General features: G+C 51.1%; 2 protein-coding genes across 2 annotated transcripts; one reads left to right on the top strand and one right to left on the bottom strand.

Moving 5' to 3' along the window:
• Positions 1-4,257: 4,257 nt before the first annotated feature.
• LOC136787155 (olfactory receptor 14A16-like) lies at positions 4,258-5,217 on the top strand. The gene has a single exon (XM_066984288.1). It carries the CDS (start codon positions 4,258-4,260, stop codon positions 5,215-5,217), a length of 960 nt encoding a protein of 319 aa, XP_066840389.1.
• A 7,956-nt stretch (positions 5,218-13,173) lies between these two features.
• LOC136787154 (olfactory receptor 14A16-like) lies at positions 13,174-14,106 on the bottom strand. Its single transcript, XM_066984287.1, has one exon. It carries the CDS (start codon positions 14,104-14,106, stop codon positions 13,174-13,176), a length of 933 nt encoding a protein of 310 aa, XP_066840388.1.
• Positions 14,107-17,974: the final 3,868 nt, after the last annotated feature.

The following is a 17,974-nucleotide window of genomic DNA, read 5'->3' as shown; positions in this document are numbered from 1 at the left end:
TTCTAATTTTCTCCCTGCACAGCCTCACAACATCTTTGTAGTTCTCCTGAGTGTCCTGCTCCTTCTTCCAAAGGTCATAAACTCTCTTTTCCTTACTGAGCCCTATCCAAACCTCTCTGTTCTGCCAGGCCAACCTTCTCCACTGGCTCATCTTTTGGGACATGGGAATGGCTTTTTCCTGTGCCTTTAGGATTTCCTTCTTGAAGAGTGTCCAGCCTTCCTGGACTCCTTTGCCTTTCACAACTGCCTCCTAAGGGACTCTGCCAACCAAGCTCTTTAACAGGCCAAAGTCAGCCCTCTTGAAGTCCAGGGCGGCAATTATGCTAACCCCGCTCCTTACCTCTCCAAAAATCAAAAACTCTATTAATTCGTGATCGTTATGCCCAAGATGGCCTCCAACCTTCACATTCCCCCCAAGGCCTTCTCTGTTCACAATCAAAAGGTCCAGCTGGGCACGTTCCCTGGTTGGCTCACTCAGCAGCTTTGTCAGGAAGTTATCTTCCACCCACTCCAGAGACCTGCTAGACTGATTCCTCTCTGCTGTGTTGTCTTTCCAGAAGACATCTGGGAAGTTGAAGTCTCCCACCAAACTGTATTTTCAGTAACCAAGTCAGTATCAGCCAGTGTGTGAGTGGCTCTAGGACACTGGACACACTCCAGGTATTCCAGACTTTGATTCAATAACCTGCAGTGCTCTAGGACAGAAGTCACTGAGCACAAGCCAACATGTCAAAGCTCTTTTGTGTTTGTATAAAGCATTCCCATACTTCAAACTCACCTCTAGAAGAGTCCGAAACACTCCAGGCACCCACAATTGACATAAGCAATGGCAGCATTACTGCAGGCTGTTGCAAGGAGTCCCAGAAGTGCCTTTCTGTGATGATCAGCTCTGGAGAAGGCCTTGGGTTGCTTAGCTTGGATGGAATGCCAGTGGATATTGGAAAGCAAGAGAACCAAGGCCTTGCACATCTCTGGGCCCCAAGGGCAGATGCCACTCACAGACATTGCCTGGGTGACATGTGGCAGAGATAGCTCCTGCTGAGAGGCAAAACCCCTCTCTCAACAGTAGGGATGAGGAACAAAGCCTTCATCCCATTTGGCTGATCTCACAGTGATACCCAGGCACAAAGCTGCCAGGCAGTCACCATGACTGTGGCAGTGTGCTGCTCTGTCAAGTAACTAGTAACATTTCATGAGAATTCAGCCCTAGTGCTTCTTCTGCAACTAAATGTTGCTTTTCTAACCCTGTCAGGCTTGTCATTCATACCACCATTTCTTTGTGGTGTCTCCTTCCTAGGGAGGAATAACACCAAGCACCTGTACAGGCTGAGTAGAGGGGGAGGATCACCTCCCTTGGCGTGCTGGCAACACCCTTCCGAATGCACCCCAGGATCCCGTTGGCCTTCTTGGCTACAAGGGCACAGTGCTGACTCATGCTCAGCCTGCTGTCCACCAGGACTCCCAGGTCCTTCTTTGCAGAGCTGCTTTCCAGCAGGTCATTCCCAGCCTGTACTGGTGCTGGGGGTTATTCCACCCTAGGAAGGAGACAGGACCCTGCACTTGCCCTTGTTGAACTTCGTGGGGTTCCTCTCAGCCTATCTCTCCAGCATGTCCAGGTCCCTCTGTGGTATCAGCCACTCCTCCCAGCTTTGTGTCATCGGCAAAGTTTGTGAGGGTGCAGTCTATTACATCATTGACTTCACTGATGAGTAAGTTGAACAACAGAGAGGAACTTTGGCATGTCCTGCAGCCCTGCACACCCTGGCAGGGCAATTCCTGCTGCAGAAATAAGTCAGCACGATGCTTAGAGAAGGCCAGTCAGTGTTTGCTTTGTCTGCTTCCAAGTGTGTTCCCCAGGAGGGACCCTGCTGCCTTCCAGGAGCTGTGAGCCCAGGAGCCCCAGGGCCATGTGCAGGGAGCCTGGTGGGGGGCAGAGCAAGGGAGGCCTTGGGCTGGGCCTGTGCTGCTGAGCTGGGCCAGGCTCCTGGGCCCAAGGGGAGCTCCTGGCAAGCGGGCAGCGCTGCAGAGAGCCAGCTCTGCCCAGGAGCAGCTCCTCTGCCCAGCGCAGCAGGGCTGGGGGCACTGCCTGCAGAGACAGAGTGGGTAAAGAAAGGCAGGCAGAAGTGGCAGGATGCACAGAGTTCGCTGGGGGAGAACACTTGCCAGCCCTGACCCCGGTAAGTCTCTGGCTGGAGGGCAATGCAGCCGCAGCTCTGCCCGGGGAGCTGCCCAGGGTGCTGCGGGGAGGCTGCTGCATGGGACAGCCTGCTCACAGCTCCAAAGCACCCAGTATCATTTCCCAGGCATTTTTTTTTTTTTCACAAGAATGATCAAAGAAGGGATTTTCTGCCCTCTTTTTAGTTACCTACTCTACTGGACAGGGAGGGGAATTAAGGAGACACGGAAAAGGAGCTGTCCAGCGTGAGCACATTGCTGAGACTCCTGAGCTGTTAACTTTGATGATCAGTGGGTTTGTGAGCAGCCCCAAAACTGCCTTCAGCCTCTCCTCTTCCTATCGAAAGCTACAGCATCAACTTTGCTGAACCCAGCAGGGCTTTCTGACAGGTCCTTTTCCACCTACAAAGACGCACATCCAGCTAGCCACTGTCCTGTATACAGGTAGGTTTCTGAAGGGCAAAGATTACTGCATAGAGTTTGGGGTGGTGTGAGAAAAACCCAATAATTTTCTCGGACAGGATTTTCTGTGAAGCTATTTTATTCGTGATTGCAATGGCGAGTGTCCTGCAGGCAGGAGCGCCCAGCAAAAGTATATCATAACCCCATATTTCCTATTACCCAACACTTGATTCCTGCCGTTTCCTCATTGGCTGAGTACAAGTTCACAAACTATTCGATGCTTATTACTATACCATATATGTAGAATTTGATTTGACCAGCTGTTAATTTCTCCTTTTCCTTTTTTATTTCCTTCTTCTCTCATGACTAGAGGGCGCATGATTTTTTGTTTTTACTGATTCTGCACTGCTCATCCTGTTTTTCTTAGCTATCCTTGTTTTGAGAGAATGGGACCTTTCCTTTACCTGTGTATCATACTCCCCACTTCCATGTCACTGTCATGCCTGCACAATCACTTTTGAATATGCAAGGTTAGTGGAATTTTCCACTGCAAAAACACATTCTACTGCAAAAACACAAGACTCTTTCTCACACTGCGGTTGTGAGCAGAAACAGGAAGAAGACGTGAGACAGGGAAAGAGCTCCTGGAAGTAAAAGCTTCAGGGATATGATCGAGGAATGAGTGGAAGGTAAATCAGAAATCTTGTCGGAGGGAGAATTCATCACAAAACTCCATATTTTTTCATTCAGTGCAGACCGCTTCCTCTGTGCAAGCCCCCTTGCCTCCTGTCCCGCTAAGAAAAGCCTCTGCCCTCACAGCCTTTAGAGCTGTGAGCTGCCCTGCAGGATGCAAATCTTTCCCATCGTCTGCTTGCATGATCTAGAAGCCTTGTGTAGTGGAGGAGATGCTACACGCAAGGACATGCTGTTGCGCTGGAGAAATGAATGTTAGGTGTCCTTGGCTAGAGGTGTGGTGCTGAAACCTTGCTCAGGTACCTTCAAAAGGGCTGGGCACTTAGGGATTGGCAGTGGCCTCCTCTGCTCTCAGCAGAGTCTGGCTTCTTTTCAAGTGTAATATGAATGTTATTGCCCTTGGTGCCCAAAATCTGCAAGTGCCGGGCAGCTGGGAACAAGCCCAGCCAGCTCCCTTCACTCTGCACCAAGCCACAGTGAATCCCTTTGCCTCTCAGGTCTCACAGCCATTCACTCTGAGTTAAGCAGAAAATCTCAGGATTTCTGACTTCAGAGGACACTGTTGGGGCATGATGAAGGGGATGAGGGTGTGTAGAATAAAAGTGGCCCTAAAGCACTTTTCTGCCAACTACATTCTGTAGCTCTGGCAATGCAGATGCAGACATGCCCTTCTGGGTAAGAAATGATTTCATTTGACAAAATCTGAAAATAAAACCTTGTCCTGCTGCCATGGTCCTGTACACTCACTGCGCTGGGTCAGGACTGATTCCCTTGAGAGCCCGGGAGCAGAGGCCCTTGCTCCTCATTGCACACTGAACCTTAAAAAATGAAGCTCATGTCATGGAGCTGAATGAAAGATTCCAGTAGAGAAAGAAAAAGCATGGCAGTATGGCTGGGGGAATGGCATAGGTTTCACTCAGAAAAGCCTGTCCTAACATATCATTGTCTTTCCCTTCCTGTGCAGATCCCCATACCTAGAGGCAGCACATGTCCAACAGCAGCTCCATCACCGAGTTCCTCCTGCTGGCATTCGCAGACACGCGGGAGCTGCAGCTCCTGCACTTCGCGCTCTTCCTGGCCATCTACCTGGCTGCCCTCCTGGGCAACAGCCTCATCCTCACCGCCGTAGCCTGCGACCACCGCCTCCACACCCCCATGTACTTCTTCCTCCTCAACCTCGCCCTCCTCGACCTGGGCTGCATCTCCACCACTCTCCCCAAAGCCATGGCCAATTCCCTCTGGGACACCAGGGCCATCTCCTATCAAGGATGTGCTGCAAAGGTCTTTCTGATTGTCTTCTTGTTTTCAGCAGAGTATTCTCTTCTCACCATCATGTCCTACGACCGCTACGTTGCCATCTGCAAGCCCCTGCACTATGGGAGCCTCCTGGGCGGCAGAGCTTGTGCCCAGATGGCAGGAGCTGCCTGGGGCAGTGGGGTTCTCTATGCTCTGCTGCACACTGCCAATACATTTTCCCTGCCCCTCTGCCAAGGCAATGCTGTGGATCAGTTCTTCTGTGAAATCCCCCAGATCCTCAAGCTCTCCTGCACTAACTCCTACTTCAGGGAAGCTGGGCTTCTCACATTCAGTAGTGTTCTGTTCTTGGGGTGTTTTGCTTCCATTGTGCTCTCCTATTTGCAGATCTTTAGGGCCGTGCTGAGGATGCCCTCTGAGCAGGGGCGGCACAAAGCCTTTTCCACGTGCCTCCCTCACCTGTTTGTGGTCTTTCTGTTTCTCAGCACTGGCATGTTTGCCTACCTGAAGCCCCCCTCCCTCTCCTCTCTATCCCTGGATCTGGTGGTGGCAGTTCTGTACTCAGTGGTGCCCCCGATATTCAATCCTTTCATCTACAGCATGAGAAACAAGGAGCTCAAGTGTGCTATCAGGAAAGTGATTACATGGATTTTTCTTAAGATTGATACATTTCTCCTCTTTCTCCACAAGTGACTTCCTTTGTTTTCCCTTGGAGGCTTGGTACTTACTTTCATTACCATGATGTTATATTTATCTTCAGTGTCATTTCCATGTATTACTTTTGTAGAAAGAAGTATTTTATTCACCCCACTTCTCCCGAGCTATGAAATTGCTATTTTTTTTTCTCTGGACATTTTTTGTCTACCTGGATGCCAGTACTCTCTCTTAGCATCTGCTTAATAAAATGGAATCTCCCCAGTGCACTGCCTGAAATCCTGTCTCTTCTTTCAAAGATGTTGCCAATAACATGGCTGAGCAGTGTGGTGGTTTCACATAGATGGCCAGCTGAAGTCCTCCACACTGCTCTTTCACCCCCCTCTAAAGGAAAAGCTGGAGAAAAAAGAGTGGAAAAGGACTCCAGGGTTGATTTAAGGGAGAGGCAGATGACTGATATATTTCAGTCATGGTCTTAACAGACTTTGTAGAGAGATTCAGGTAAGTTATTGAGCATTACTAACAGACGAGAGCAGTGAGAAACTAAAGGCCTAAAAACACCTTCACCCCAATCCACCGTCTTCTACCTCCTCCCCCCAGTGGTGCAGCGGAACGGGGAATGGGGGCTGCAGTCAGTCTATAACACTTTGTGTCTGCCGCTCCTTCATGGTCACCCTCTGCCCCTGCTCCAGTATGGGGTGCCTCCCATGGATGCCATCCTTCCCGAACTGATCCCCCCAGGCCCCCAGCTCCTGCGTGGGCTCCTCTCCATGGGATACAGTGCAGCCTGGAGTCTGCTCCGGCAGGGGTCCTCCATGGACCACAGCCTCCTCCAGGCCACATCCACCTGTTCCACCGGGGGCTTCTCCATGGGCTGCAGCGTGGAGATCTGCTCCGTGTGGGACCCATGGGCTGCAGGGGGACAGCCTGCTCCACCAGGGGCCTGTCCACAGGCCGCAGGGGAACTTCTGCTCTGGTGCATGGAGCACCTCCTGCCCTCCTTCTGCACTGACCTTGGTGTCTGTACCAAGGACTGCTTCTCACTACATTTTCTCACTCCTCTCTCCCAGCTGCAGCTTCAGAGCAGGTTTCTTTCCCCCTTCCTTAAATCTGTTCTCACAGAGGCTAACCCAGCATCGCCCATTGGCTCAGCTCTGGCCAGCAATGGGTCACTTCTGGAGCCATCTGTAACTGGCTCTTATTTAACATGGGGCAGCTTCTGGACTCTGCTCACAGGGTCCAGCCCTAGATCCCCCCTGCTACCAAAACAGTGACACGTAAGCCCAATACAAGCTGCTGCACCTCAGAAGGCCTGTAACTCCATGCGTTTGGGAGACAAAAAGCTCATCACCATCATATGAGCTGTGAGATATCAAGGGTAGGATTTAGGAGTAACCTGTTGGTGTCTGATGACAGTGAAAGTGGTGAATGGCCACTGAGGTACATCCCCGCGTCTGTCCCACATCGGGCAGGGCAGAGGACATCCTCTAGGAGAGTCATGTGGAGCTGCCTGGGAAGCTCAGGGGTTCTCCCTAGGGAGCATGTCCCAGGGGTGGGCAGTGCCTGGAGCCCTACAGAGTGAGAGCTTGCCCAAGGTGGAGTCACCCATAGGAACAGTGCCAAATTTTGATGTCCCCAGGCAAACAAGAACTCAGTGCCTGTGGGATTCAGTGAGGGACCAGCATGCTCAAAGAAGGAAGGCTGGAGAGGGGTTCCTCTCATCCTCAGGGAAGTCCAGCTGCCTGGATCTATAAAATACCTGGAAACCCCTAGAGTCCTTGGAAATATTCCCTAGTCTTCCTGAGCATCTGCCACAGATGTTGAATCCAGAGTGAGAGTTTAGCAGCAGTGATCCCAATACAGATAGGTCTACTTCCCACCGTGTGCAGCACAGCCAGTGTGCCGTCACCTCTTGGGCACCACAGCATGCTTGGTCTGCTCATAGCACCACCAGCTCAGGGCCACATGGGGAGCATGGGGAGGTGGCCAGGAAGAGCTGGAGAGGAGAGAGGAGGCATGAGGAGAGATCAGATGGGAGCTGACCTTGTCTAGAAGTTGCCTCAAATACTGGTGTTCATCTCATCCAAGACAAGGTCTGGACATATCCATTAATCCCTAAACCTAAATGCTACTCCACACCCTGACAGGAATCCACTACTCTAATGTTTGACCACAATATCCCTTGAAGCCAAACTTAGTCCATAGCCTTTTTCCATTACCCTTACACTCTTGCTCGCCCTGATCCCTGCCCTTAACACTAGCATTAAAATGCTCTAGTTAACCCTAGTCTTCTTGCAGACCTAAACAAAACCCTAAACCACAGAGCTTGACCATACCCTAACCACAGACCTGACACCACAAGCAGAACACCAAACACTTCCACTAGATTTTGCTTCATCTCTAACCCAGAAAAGTGAGCTCTAGTCACTAATGCCATACATGAACAACTAACACCCAAAGCCCCCATTCCTGTGCATTAACCTCCTCACCTTCAGCCCCTCTCCTGACCCTTAACTTTAGGCGCTTACCCCCTTGGCGCAGGGCAGGAGCCGTGAGGTTGCTGTGCACTCACATGGCATTCAAAGATGAATGTGAGGGGCCATGGATCTGATCAGCTCGTCAAACACAAGGAGGAGATGGGTGGGAATGCTCTGATGAGCTCAGCTCTGCCTCAGGATCTCCTGCCCCAGCAGGAGGAATGTGATGGTGGCAGTGACTGTGAGGTCACTTCTGTCTCTGCAGATGATAGGGCAGCAGCAGGAACGTGTCACGGAAAGGGACTGTGAGGTCACTTCTGTCTGAAGTAGCTGACAGGTCACCCTTGACTTCTCCCTGGGATCTGTACTTTTTGGCTGACATCTGCCAGTGGCCCTGGTAGGCCAGCAGAAGGCACCTGGTTGGCATGCTGACTGTGGGATCCCCTCTGCCTCCATACCCAGGAGGACCCAGGCAGAAAGAAGACCCGCATATGGGTTGTCCTGCCCCTTCTGCTTGAGTCCATGACTGGACAGCAGGCGGCACAAGGCTTGGGTGCGTCTCGCCAAGAAGCTGCAAGGCCAGCAGCAGGCCCATGGCTTGGAAGATGCTGGTGAGGTGACTCATGTCTGGTTGGCTGACAGGCCGCAAGGAGCCTGATGGGTTGGGATGCCTACTTCAGGAGTGGTTTCCACCCTTATGGAGCTTTCTTTGGTATTGGGAAAGAGCAGGAGAGAAAAAACTGCCACAAAGTGCACATTGGAAGGGTGGCACTGGCCATGAGGAGGAAGAAATATCCCTCAAAGAGTCATGCTGTGGTGCCAGAGGTCACCCCAAGAGTGTTGTGGTCAGACCCTGGCTTTGTGTTTCAAGGAACAGCTGGTGAGGGTTGACAAGACATTGGTGAAATGATGGAAATGCTGGGATGAGATCAAGGTGGTGAACAGAGATGGGTGTCTGCAGGCTTCAAGGAAATAGAACAAAGTGTGGCACAGCACAGGAAAGCCTGCGGAGGAGAAGGTAGGGGGTGCTGGCAAGAAGGGAAGGCCCCAACAGCCCTGACATTTTTGTCCCTTTGGCTAGAGTTTATGAGGAGACACGTTATATTCATTGCAAGCTAACCTCATTGCTTCCTTGCAACCCTATGCAGAGGTGGAGAGGTGTCATACCACTGTTCTCGTGGGATCGCACTGCCCACCACATCCCACAGACCCTAGGAAGAGCCCTGAGCGAGACGTGGGGGTTCAGGATCTCCCCTCCTAGTGGCTGGGGTCAGGCCTTGGCCCTTCTGCTTCACTAAAACCTGGACTTTTCTCAGCACAGTGCCTTTGCCTACCTGTAATCATGGCCTCCAATTATCTGCCCTAACAAGTCCCTGGGGAGGCTTTGTTAGTAACAGCCCTCAGTGGGGCCCATTAATACTCCAAGTCAATTCAACTGTTCCTTCTGACTTTACTTTCTTAAGCAATTGCATCATTCTCCTCTCAGTACCTGTGCTTCATAGACTCAGCACCAAAATATACCATGGAACTCATTAAAATGCAGAAACTCCTAAGGAGCCATATCTCTCCCAAAGTTTTCTTCAAGACTTGTAGAGCTAATTGGAGAGCTTTCATGGTGTAGTTAAGGAGGAAGATTTCAAAGAGCATCTAATAAAAATCCTTTCTCATTTTAAAGGATGGATTTTGCTGCATTTCAGTTTGGAGCATCATTCTCCTATTGATATTGACCCAGGGTAACTTTGGAGGCATGCATAGGGTGGAAAAGCAGAGAGGTCTGACTGCATGGACAACCTTATTCCTCACCACCCCAGCCCTGCCATTTCTCTCATTGGCGCTTGCATCACTTGTCCTTATACCAGATTTCTGCACTGTAGTCTGCAGCTGGATGTTACTGCTCCTTTACACCAGCTCCTTATAGAGCTGTCTGCACTCAGGCACAGAAGGGTTTTTCCTGTTTCCAAACAAACAACAGGAAAACATGCTGCAATTTTCTAAAAAGCAAAGAAAGCTCCTCATCTTGTATGCCTCCATTGAGGTATACCTTCCCAAAAGGATGACAGCACAATAAGTGTTTTATACTGAGAGATAGGGAATTATAAGTATTAAGATAAGTATTAATCCATATGATATGAATTCAGTGATAAACGATGATGAGTTTCCTTAGGACACAATTAGACAGACTGCTGATAGATGAGCAAGCTTGAACTCCCTGAAGCTCAAAGCAGCAGCTGGGTCGGGTGAGAGCGGTCTGAATGATCAAAGAATAAGGGGAGGGCAAAGCAGGAGAACCATGAGAAGTGCATAGGTCCAGACAGGCAGCTGGACAGGGGACATCCAACATGGACTGGTTAGTCAAGACAGATGCAAGTACCTGGAAGATGAGGGAGCACACCATAACAGACAAAGCAACGACGATGCAAGTACAGAACATCAGTATTTGTTTTCCTGTGACGAATACAGATCTTTAAAATTCACAGTCCTTCATGATACACTGTGTGACATTTTAGGGAAGGGATTGAATCATTTGAGGTTATAAATAGTTGCTTTATTAGTTAAGTACTGAACAAATTACTGGGTATTCAGGCAGAGCTTTACTATCTGACCATAAGCAACCAGCGCCAAGATCTTCAGAGTAGTTTATTCGCATTTGAAATATTTCCTTGAAGTCACATTTCATGGTTATGCCTTCAATAAAATCATTAGGCCTCCAGAGGCTCTGGTGCATTTAAAGTAATTCCCTGGAATGGAAGCTGTGTGAAAGGACCTGCAGGAGACCAGAGCCCATTGGTGGATCAGGTGGAGACAGACGGAGTTCCCAGGGCACATCCACTGCCAGCAGTGGTCTTTGACCCTGAAACTGCAGCCCAACCCAGCACATGAAACCCCTTCAAAGACAAACCCCTTCTTCAGTGGGTTCTTGGGGCTGATCTGAAGTTGAAATGGCAACTGGGATCCCAAGATACTCTCCCTTGTTCCTAGTATACACCTAAACATCCATTTACCATCCTGGGTCAACTGTGAAAAACTCAGGCTGAAAGACTCAAGAGCAGGACATTTCAAATGGCTGAGGCAGAACCCATCAGTTTGCCCCACTTTGGGAAATCCTCCCTTTCAAACTGAGAATATGAAAGTGAAAAATGTGAAATGACCTGTCAGGTCAATGCACAGAGTAAGGGAAAGTCATATGTATTGTGCTGCTTTGGCAGAAGGCAAAAAGCACTGCATTGTGCCTAAGACCAATCAAGGACCTAATCCAGTTCATCTAAGATAAAGCAGAGTGAAGGACGTTATGTCCTAACACGAAGAAGGATGTAAATCACTGGTGAAGGAACTGTCTTTCTATGCCACCACCAATATACAGAAGCACTACACTACCTAAAGGTAACACATCCCACTCTGGCTCTGTCATCCTGTAGGGCAGGGGAGACGGAGCTGACAGCCAAGGGACACATTCGGATGTGGAAGTTGGGGCCCAGCAGAGACAAGGTCAGGAAGTTTCCTGGCAATGTCCCTGACCTGGACCCCAGGTAGGCAGCAGACTTCCCTACTGGTAGGGTCCGGCGGACATATGGGGCCCTCTGTTCCCCTTAGAAGGCTTTGCCCTCTCCCTGCGCACCACATGGAAGTGTCTGGCCCTGGACACTCCATGACCGCCTTGCCGGTCCTGGCGGGCTGCAGTGAGAGGATGAATGCCCTGGGACCCCCTTCCTGCTCTTCCCAGGCCGGCTAGGGACCAGAGGGGCCTCCTCTCCCCTGTCCCTGCAGCTCTGGGCTCCCTTCACGCAGCCCTGGCTCTGCAGCACCAAGCCCTGCTGGGAGCCCTCCCCTGCATGCTCCCACCGCTCCCTGACGCTGCTGTTGCCCTCTGCCGCGCACTGCCCAGCCCAGCCCAGCCCAGCCCCTGCCCACCTCTCCCCACCTCGCTGCCCTCTCCCCAGCCCAGCCCAGCCCAGCCCAGCCCAGTCCTGCAGCCCAGGCTGGGCTGGCCCCAGGGCAGTGCCCACCGCAGGCTGCTGCAGGGCTCTGGGCACGGCCACCACAGCCCCAGCCCCTCGCAAGGCACCGCAGCTGCGGGGACAAAGGCGGCCTCTTTGGTTGGGCTCTCCAGCAGCCCCTGGGCTGGGGTCAGCCACAGCTCAGGAAACGGAGGTCTGTGAAGCTGCAGGAGCCGTGGTCTCTTGCCTGGGAGATCACCAGCACAGAGTGCCTGTGCCCCGCAGGGCCAGCCCCGCTCCCCAAGCCAGTACAGGAGACCTGGCTCAGCACCAGGCAGTGCTTGGCAGGACCATGGGGTGTCTCTAAGGGCACAAAGGGCAGGCGAGTGCAGTACCAGAGGTGGCCCACAAGATTTCAAATACTGCCTCTTCTATTATTCTTCAGTCTTATGTGCCTTCGCCTACTCGCTCTTCACCACCTCTCCTGGCATTGCAGAGCCCTCCTTAGACCAAGGAGTCCTCAGATTCGCCTTTTCCTTTACCAGACTCTTCTTTGGATGGTCATTCATTTTATAAGGTTCTAATCACTACCCACTGAGCATTGTCCCTGCAGATCCCCTGACATCTCCTGGCAGATCCAGATTCCTCTCCAGGCTGGCATTGACCATCATCCCCAAAGCAGGTGCACATTCCCATACAGATGAGTCCAAGGCCTGTTGTCTTCTGATTTGATAAGTGCTGTCATAAAGGGAGATCCTGGTCCAGCCCTGGTCTCCTCACAGACCACCCTGTGAACCTAATGAACCCAAGGACAGGAAGCCTGTGTCCTTCACTCCATGAAGAACCCCAGAAAACAGAAGAGCATGGAGCAAATCCTTGGCTCTGTTCCTAACAGCGGCATTGGAAGAGGCATCCAGGCTTCTGGGTTTGCCCTGCAGAGCCCCATTTGTTACTGCCGTGGTATCAGGGAGGGCAGCTGTGACACAGGCTGCTGCTGCCTGCTGGGACAGGGATGCCAGTGCAGAGACAACAGGACTGTCACCAAGGTACACAAGATCTGAGGGCTAACCCACGTACAAGAGCACAAGAGAACAATGTGGAAGCCAAAAGAAAGCAGCAGTGAAAAGGCCACGTCCTGCTGCTGGCCATGGCCATGGCTCCAGGGAAGCAGCAGCCCCGACCCAAAGGCAGCAGAGAGGCAGAGCCCAGCGGGCAGTGAGGGGCAGCCGCGAGGGCCACCGGGGCTGCTCCTCCATGTAGCAGCTGGGCTCTTGGCCCTGAGCCCCTCCTGCATGCTGGGGCTGCTCCCCCAGCACTAGAAAAGGTGTGAACAGATTGGACCTTAGACCAGTAAGGTTCTGATGGCATCTTTATTGTTTTTATCTGCACAGGAAGCCTGGTTGTATAGGTACAGAAGATGATTAGTTTAGAATAAATTAATGAATTTACAGGCAGAACACGAAGAAAAGCAGGATTAAAGTCAAAATCATTCATTTGAGAAATTAATTTAAAAAAAAAAAAGAAAAACATTGACAAAACATTTTCTGACATATTGTGGGAATCCTTTAAGGAATATATGGACATTACTCATATGGAAAATTTTCAGAGAGTTTCCTCACTGTATCCTTCAGCTCCTGGTTCCTCATGCTGTAGATGAGGGGGTTCACTGTTGGAGGCACCACCGAGTACAGAAATGACACCACCAGGTCCAAGGATTGGGAGGAGATGCTGGTGGGCTTTAGGTGGGCAAACATGATTGTGCTGAGAAAGAGGGAGACCACGTCCAGGTGAGGGAGGCACGTGGAAGAGGCTTTGTGCCGGCCATGCTCAGAGGGCATCCTGAACACCGCCCTGAAGATCTGCACATACGACAACAAAATGAAAACAAAACAACAAAAGAATACACAAAGGCTAAAACCAATAACTGCATGTTCCCTGTGGTAGTCTGAGTCTGAGCAGGAAAGCTTGAGAATCTGGGGGATTTCACAGAAGAACTGATCCACAGCATTGCCTTGGCAGAGGGGCAGGGAAAATGTATTGGCCATGTTCAGGACACCATGGAGAAAGCCACTGCCCCAGGCAGCTGCTGCCATCTGGGCACAAGCTCTGCTGCCCAGGAGGGTCCCGTAGTGCAGGGGCTTGCAGATGGCTACGTAGCGGTCGCATGCCATGATGGTGATGAGGGAATACTCTGCATCAAAGAACGAGATTAGAAAAAGGACTTGAGATGCACATCCTTGATAGGAGATGTCCTTGGTGTCCCATAGGGAGTTGGCCATGGCTTTGGGCAGAGTGGTGGAGATGCAGCCCAGGTCGAGGAGGGTGAGGTTGAGGAGGAAGAAGTATATGGGGGTGTGGAGGCGGTGGTCACAGGCTACGGCTGTGAGGATGAGGCCGTTGCCCAGGAGGGCAGCCAGGTAGATGGCCAGGAAGAGCGCGAAGTGCAGGAGCTGCAGCTCCCGCGTGTCTGCGAATGGCAGGAGGAGGAACTCGGTGATGGAGCTGCTGTTAGGCATTTGGTAGTTCTAGGCATGGGGTCCTGACCACAGAGGAAAAAGGCAGTAAGGAAGTACAACAAAATTATCTGATAAGAACTAATTCAGTTTTGGTGTATTCTTCATAGATGTTGCAGGTTCATTTCTTGAGTTGTGATTGATGCTGCCTGAGGGTGTCCCTGAGAGTAGGATACTCTACTCTGGGCAATGTTGTAGTCAGTCCTCACCTATAATAATAAGGAAAGGGGAATGTGGTAATCACAGATAAAATTCACTCCTCATATCAGGTGATTATCCACATTGCCTTTCCAAATTCACCCAACTGCAGAGCAGGGCTGTCTGGATTTCTTTTCTGTATACTGTCGTTCCTGTTACACTCCAAGTGAAACCTTGTGGCTCCACAGAGGCAAACGGACTGTCCCTTTAGTGCAGAGTGTTCCTTCAGAGGGGACAGCCAGTCTGTCCATAAAAGCTGCTCTCTTCTGCTGGCATGTCTATGAGCTGCGGGATAATTACACTCACATGTTCACCTGAAAAGAACCAGGGCACTGCTGAATCCATGCTCAAAGTGCACATCTCCAGACCCTTCACCCTGTCCCCCTACTCCCCTTCCCCCAAGCACACTGAAGGTTCATTCCATGTGCATGTGAAACCCCCATCCCCAGTCAGCCTGGAAACAAGACCAGCAGCAGCACGGCCAGGTGAAGCCAGGAGGAATGCCAGCTGCTGCTAGGGGAGGCAAGGCCAGGGAGGGACAGACGGACGCAGCAGACCCTTCTCTGCTGCAGATCTGTCTGCAGAGGAGGCAGCTCCTGCTGGGGACACCAGGGGCTTGAAGGCAGAGGCTCTGCTGGCAGGAGAGGAGAGCAGGGGGTGTCCCAGGGAAGGTGCCTGCCCTGCAGGGGATGGCAGGGAGGTGCCTGAGCCCTCCCTCGCACAGCATTTCTGGCAGTAGCTCCCTCCCACCGCTTGCCCGTGTCCCTGCTGCCTGCCCGTGTCCCTGCTGGGAGCGGGTTCTCTGTCCCCACATCTCCTGTCCACGCTCACAGACCCCATCCCATAAGCTGTGTGCTGAGCTCTGCCCTGCAGAGGACTACTGAGTACAGAGCCCTGTCCATGGGCGTCACAGGGGTTGCAGCTCCTAAAGATCAGCTCAGTTAAAACCTGAGGAGACCAGAAACATGAAGCTGGTGCAGTCTTTAAGCTGAGGTGCCTGAAGGGACTTTATCAAGTTCATCGTTGACATATTGATCTCTCAGTGCAATACTCTAGGAATCTCAGTCTCCTCTACAATTCAGAAAATCCATTGCCATGAAACCTGCTTCCCCTCCACTGCAGGAATCTGAGAGCACACAACCAAAAAAAGCCTCTTCAGATTAACCAAGCCTCGGTCTTCCTCTGGAAATGCCCCCTCATAAATGCCATTCTCTAAAGCATCTTCTAGTCCACATTACAGGTGGAGTGAGACCTATCCTGACAGATGCTATCAGCCATCGGATGTGCCAGCTGTAGAAGACCCCTTTGGCAACTACACCTGCATTGCCCTGCTGCCAGAGACTCACTGTGTCAAGAGTCTGCAGATCTGTCCTGCCACACGCTGCCCTCTGCTGTTGCGCTCCTCACTGCCTCGAGCCCCTCTCTCCTTCTCTCCTCTCCTCATGACACCTGTGGTCAGAGCTCCCAGCCCTGCTGCACTGTGCAGAGGAGCTGCTCCTGGGCAGAGCTGGCTCTCTGCAGCGCTGCCCGCTTGCCAGGAGCTCCCCTTGGGCCCAGGAGCCCGGCCCAGCTCAGCAGCACAGCACCTGACCATGGCATCGCTTGCTCTGTGCCACTGGGCTCCCTCAAGGTGTCCCCAAGGCCTCAGGGCTGACAGCTCCTGAAGGCAGCAGGGTCTCTCCTGGGGTGTGGTGCTTGCAGCAGACTGAAGTCATCTCAGACTGCTTCCCTCTGAACACGGGAAGACGTGATTTGTGTTATTAGAGTGTGGTTGTCAAGCATGTTGTGCTTTAACCTGGCAGGCAGCTCAGCACCACACAGCTCACCCTTACCCCCAAAAAGCTCATGTGTTGAGATAAGGACAGTTTGATAGGACAGAAAAGGAAGAGATGATGATGATGATAATAATAATAATAGTAATAACATGTAGAAAGCAAGGGATGCACAATGCAATTGCTTGCCACCCACCGCCCAGCCCGAGCCAGAGCTGCAGCCCCCTTGACCCTGGTCAGCCTGCATCAGGATCCAGTGTGCCGGTCCCTTGACCTTATTTTGTTTAATGTAAAATCATATTTCAGAAGGATTTAGTACATTTTCTTCCTGTTCTCAAGAACAGCCTCTGCTTTGTAACCCCACATGATGATGCCATCAATGTACTGCTGGTGTTCAAGAGCTTCCCCCTGTTCCAGGGCAGTCTGGGTCTGTCCATGGCAAATGGTAGGGCTGTGTTTCCACCCCTGGGGCAGTTGATTTCAGGTGGACTGGGTGCCCCTCCAAATTAAAGCAAACTGTTACCTGCATGCTGCTGGCAAAGGAATGGAGAAAAATGCATTAGGAATATCAGTTGTGACATAGCAGTAGGCTGCCTTTGACTCCAGTTTGTATTGAAGATCTAGCATGCCCATCACTGCAGCACTTGGCAGTAGTGAGACTTCATTCAGGCCACGATAGTCCACTGTTAGCCTCCACTCACCATTAGACCTTTGCAGTATCCACAGAGGACAATTAAAGGGGGAGCGAGTCTAGCTGATCGATCCTTGGCTCTCCAGTCGATGAACCAGCTCATAGATGGGAATCAGGGAGTCTCAGTGCAATATTTCTGCTGGCGCGCTCCTGTGGTACTGATGGGCACCTTTCTTTCTTCCACCCTCAGCAACCCCACAATAGAAGGGTACTGTGAGAGATCGGGAATGCACACAACTGTTTAATTTCCTCCGTCTCCAGTTAACAGTTGGGATCCCCATGTCAGTCCAGAAATATAGATGGGTTCTGCCCCTTTATAGCTTGATGACATCACAGTACACTGTGCTCCAGTGTCCACTAGAGCCTTGTACTTTTTTGGGTCTGATGTGCCAGGCCATCGAATCCACACAGTCCAATAAACCTGATTGTCTCTTTACTCCCCTTGGCTTCAGGCAGGGTCCCTCTAGTCCTGCTCATAGTATTCATTACTGTGTTTGGAGGACTGCCCACTAGAAACTGGAGCAGAAATTTTACATTCCTTGCAACCCTATTCAGAGGTGGAGAGGTGTCATACCACTGTTCTTCTCGTGGGATCGCACTGCCCACCACATCCCACAGACCCTAGGAAGAGCCCTGAGCGAGACATGGGGGTTCAGGATCTCCCCTCCTAGTGGCTGAGGTCAGGCCTTGGCCCTTCTGCTTCACTAAAACCTGGACTTTTCTCAGCACAGTGCCTTTGCCTATCTGTAATCATGGCCTCCAATTATCTGCCCTAACAAGTCCCTGGGGAGGCTTTGTTAGTAACAGCCCTCAGTGGGGCCCATTAATACTCCAAGTCAATTCAACTGTTCCTTCTGACTTTACTTTCTTAAGCAATTGCATCATTCTCCTCTCAGTACCTGTGCTTTATAGACTCAGCACCAAAATACACCATGGAACTCACTAAAATGCAGAAACTCCTAAGGAGCCATATCTCTCCCAAAGTTTTCTTCAAGACTTGTAGAGCTAATTGGAGAGCTTTCATGGTGTAGTTAAGGAGGAAGATTTCAAAGAGCATCTATTAGAAATCTTTCCTCATTTCAAAGGCTGAATTTTGTTGCATTTCTGTTTAGAGCATCATTCTCCTATAGATATTGGTCTAGGGTTTCTCCTTTGAAGCCCTGCTTAGATAGGAAAAGCAGGGTTTTTCCTATTTAAAAACAAACAACAG

The sequence above is a fragment of the Anser cygnoides genome, chromosome 28 (genome assembly GCF_040182565.1).
Source record: "Anser cygnoides isolate HZ-2024a breed goose chromosome 28, Taihu_goose_T2T_genome, whole genome shotgun sequence".
NCBI classification, from domain to species: domain Eukaryota; kingdom Metazoa; phylum Chordata; class Aves; order Anseriformes; family Anatidae; genus Anser; species Anser cygnoides.
The sequence above is the reverse complement of the archived record's forward strand: the minus strand, read 5'-3'. Positions and strand labels throughout refer to the sequence as shown.

Coding starts and splice junctions, on each gene's coding strand:
- LOC136787155 (XM_066984288.1), top strand. CDS start 4,258: ATGTCCAACAGCAGCTCCATCACCGAGTTCCTCCTGCTGGCATTCGCA.
- LOC136787154 (XM_066984287.1), bottom strand. CDS start 14,106: ATGCCTAACAGCAGCTCCATCACCGAGTTCCTCCTCCTGCCATTCGCA.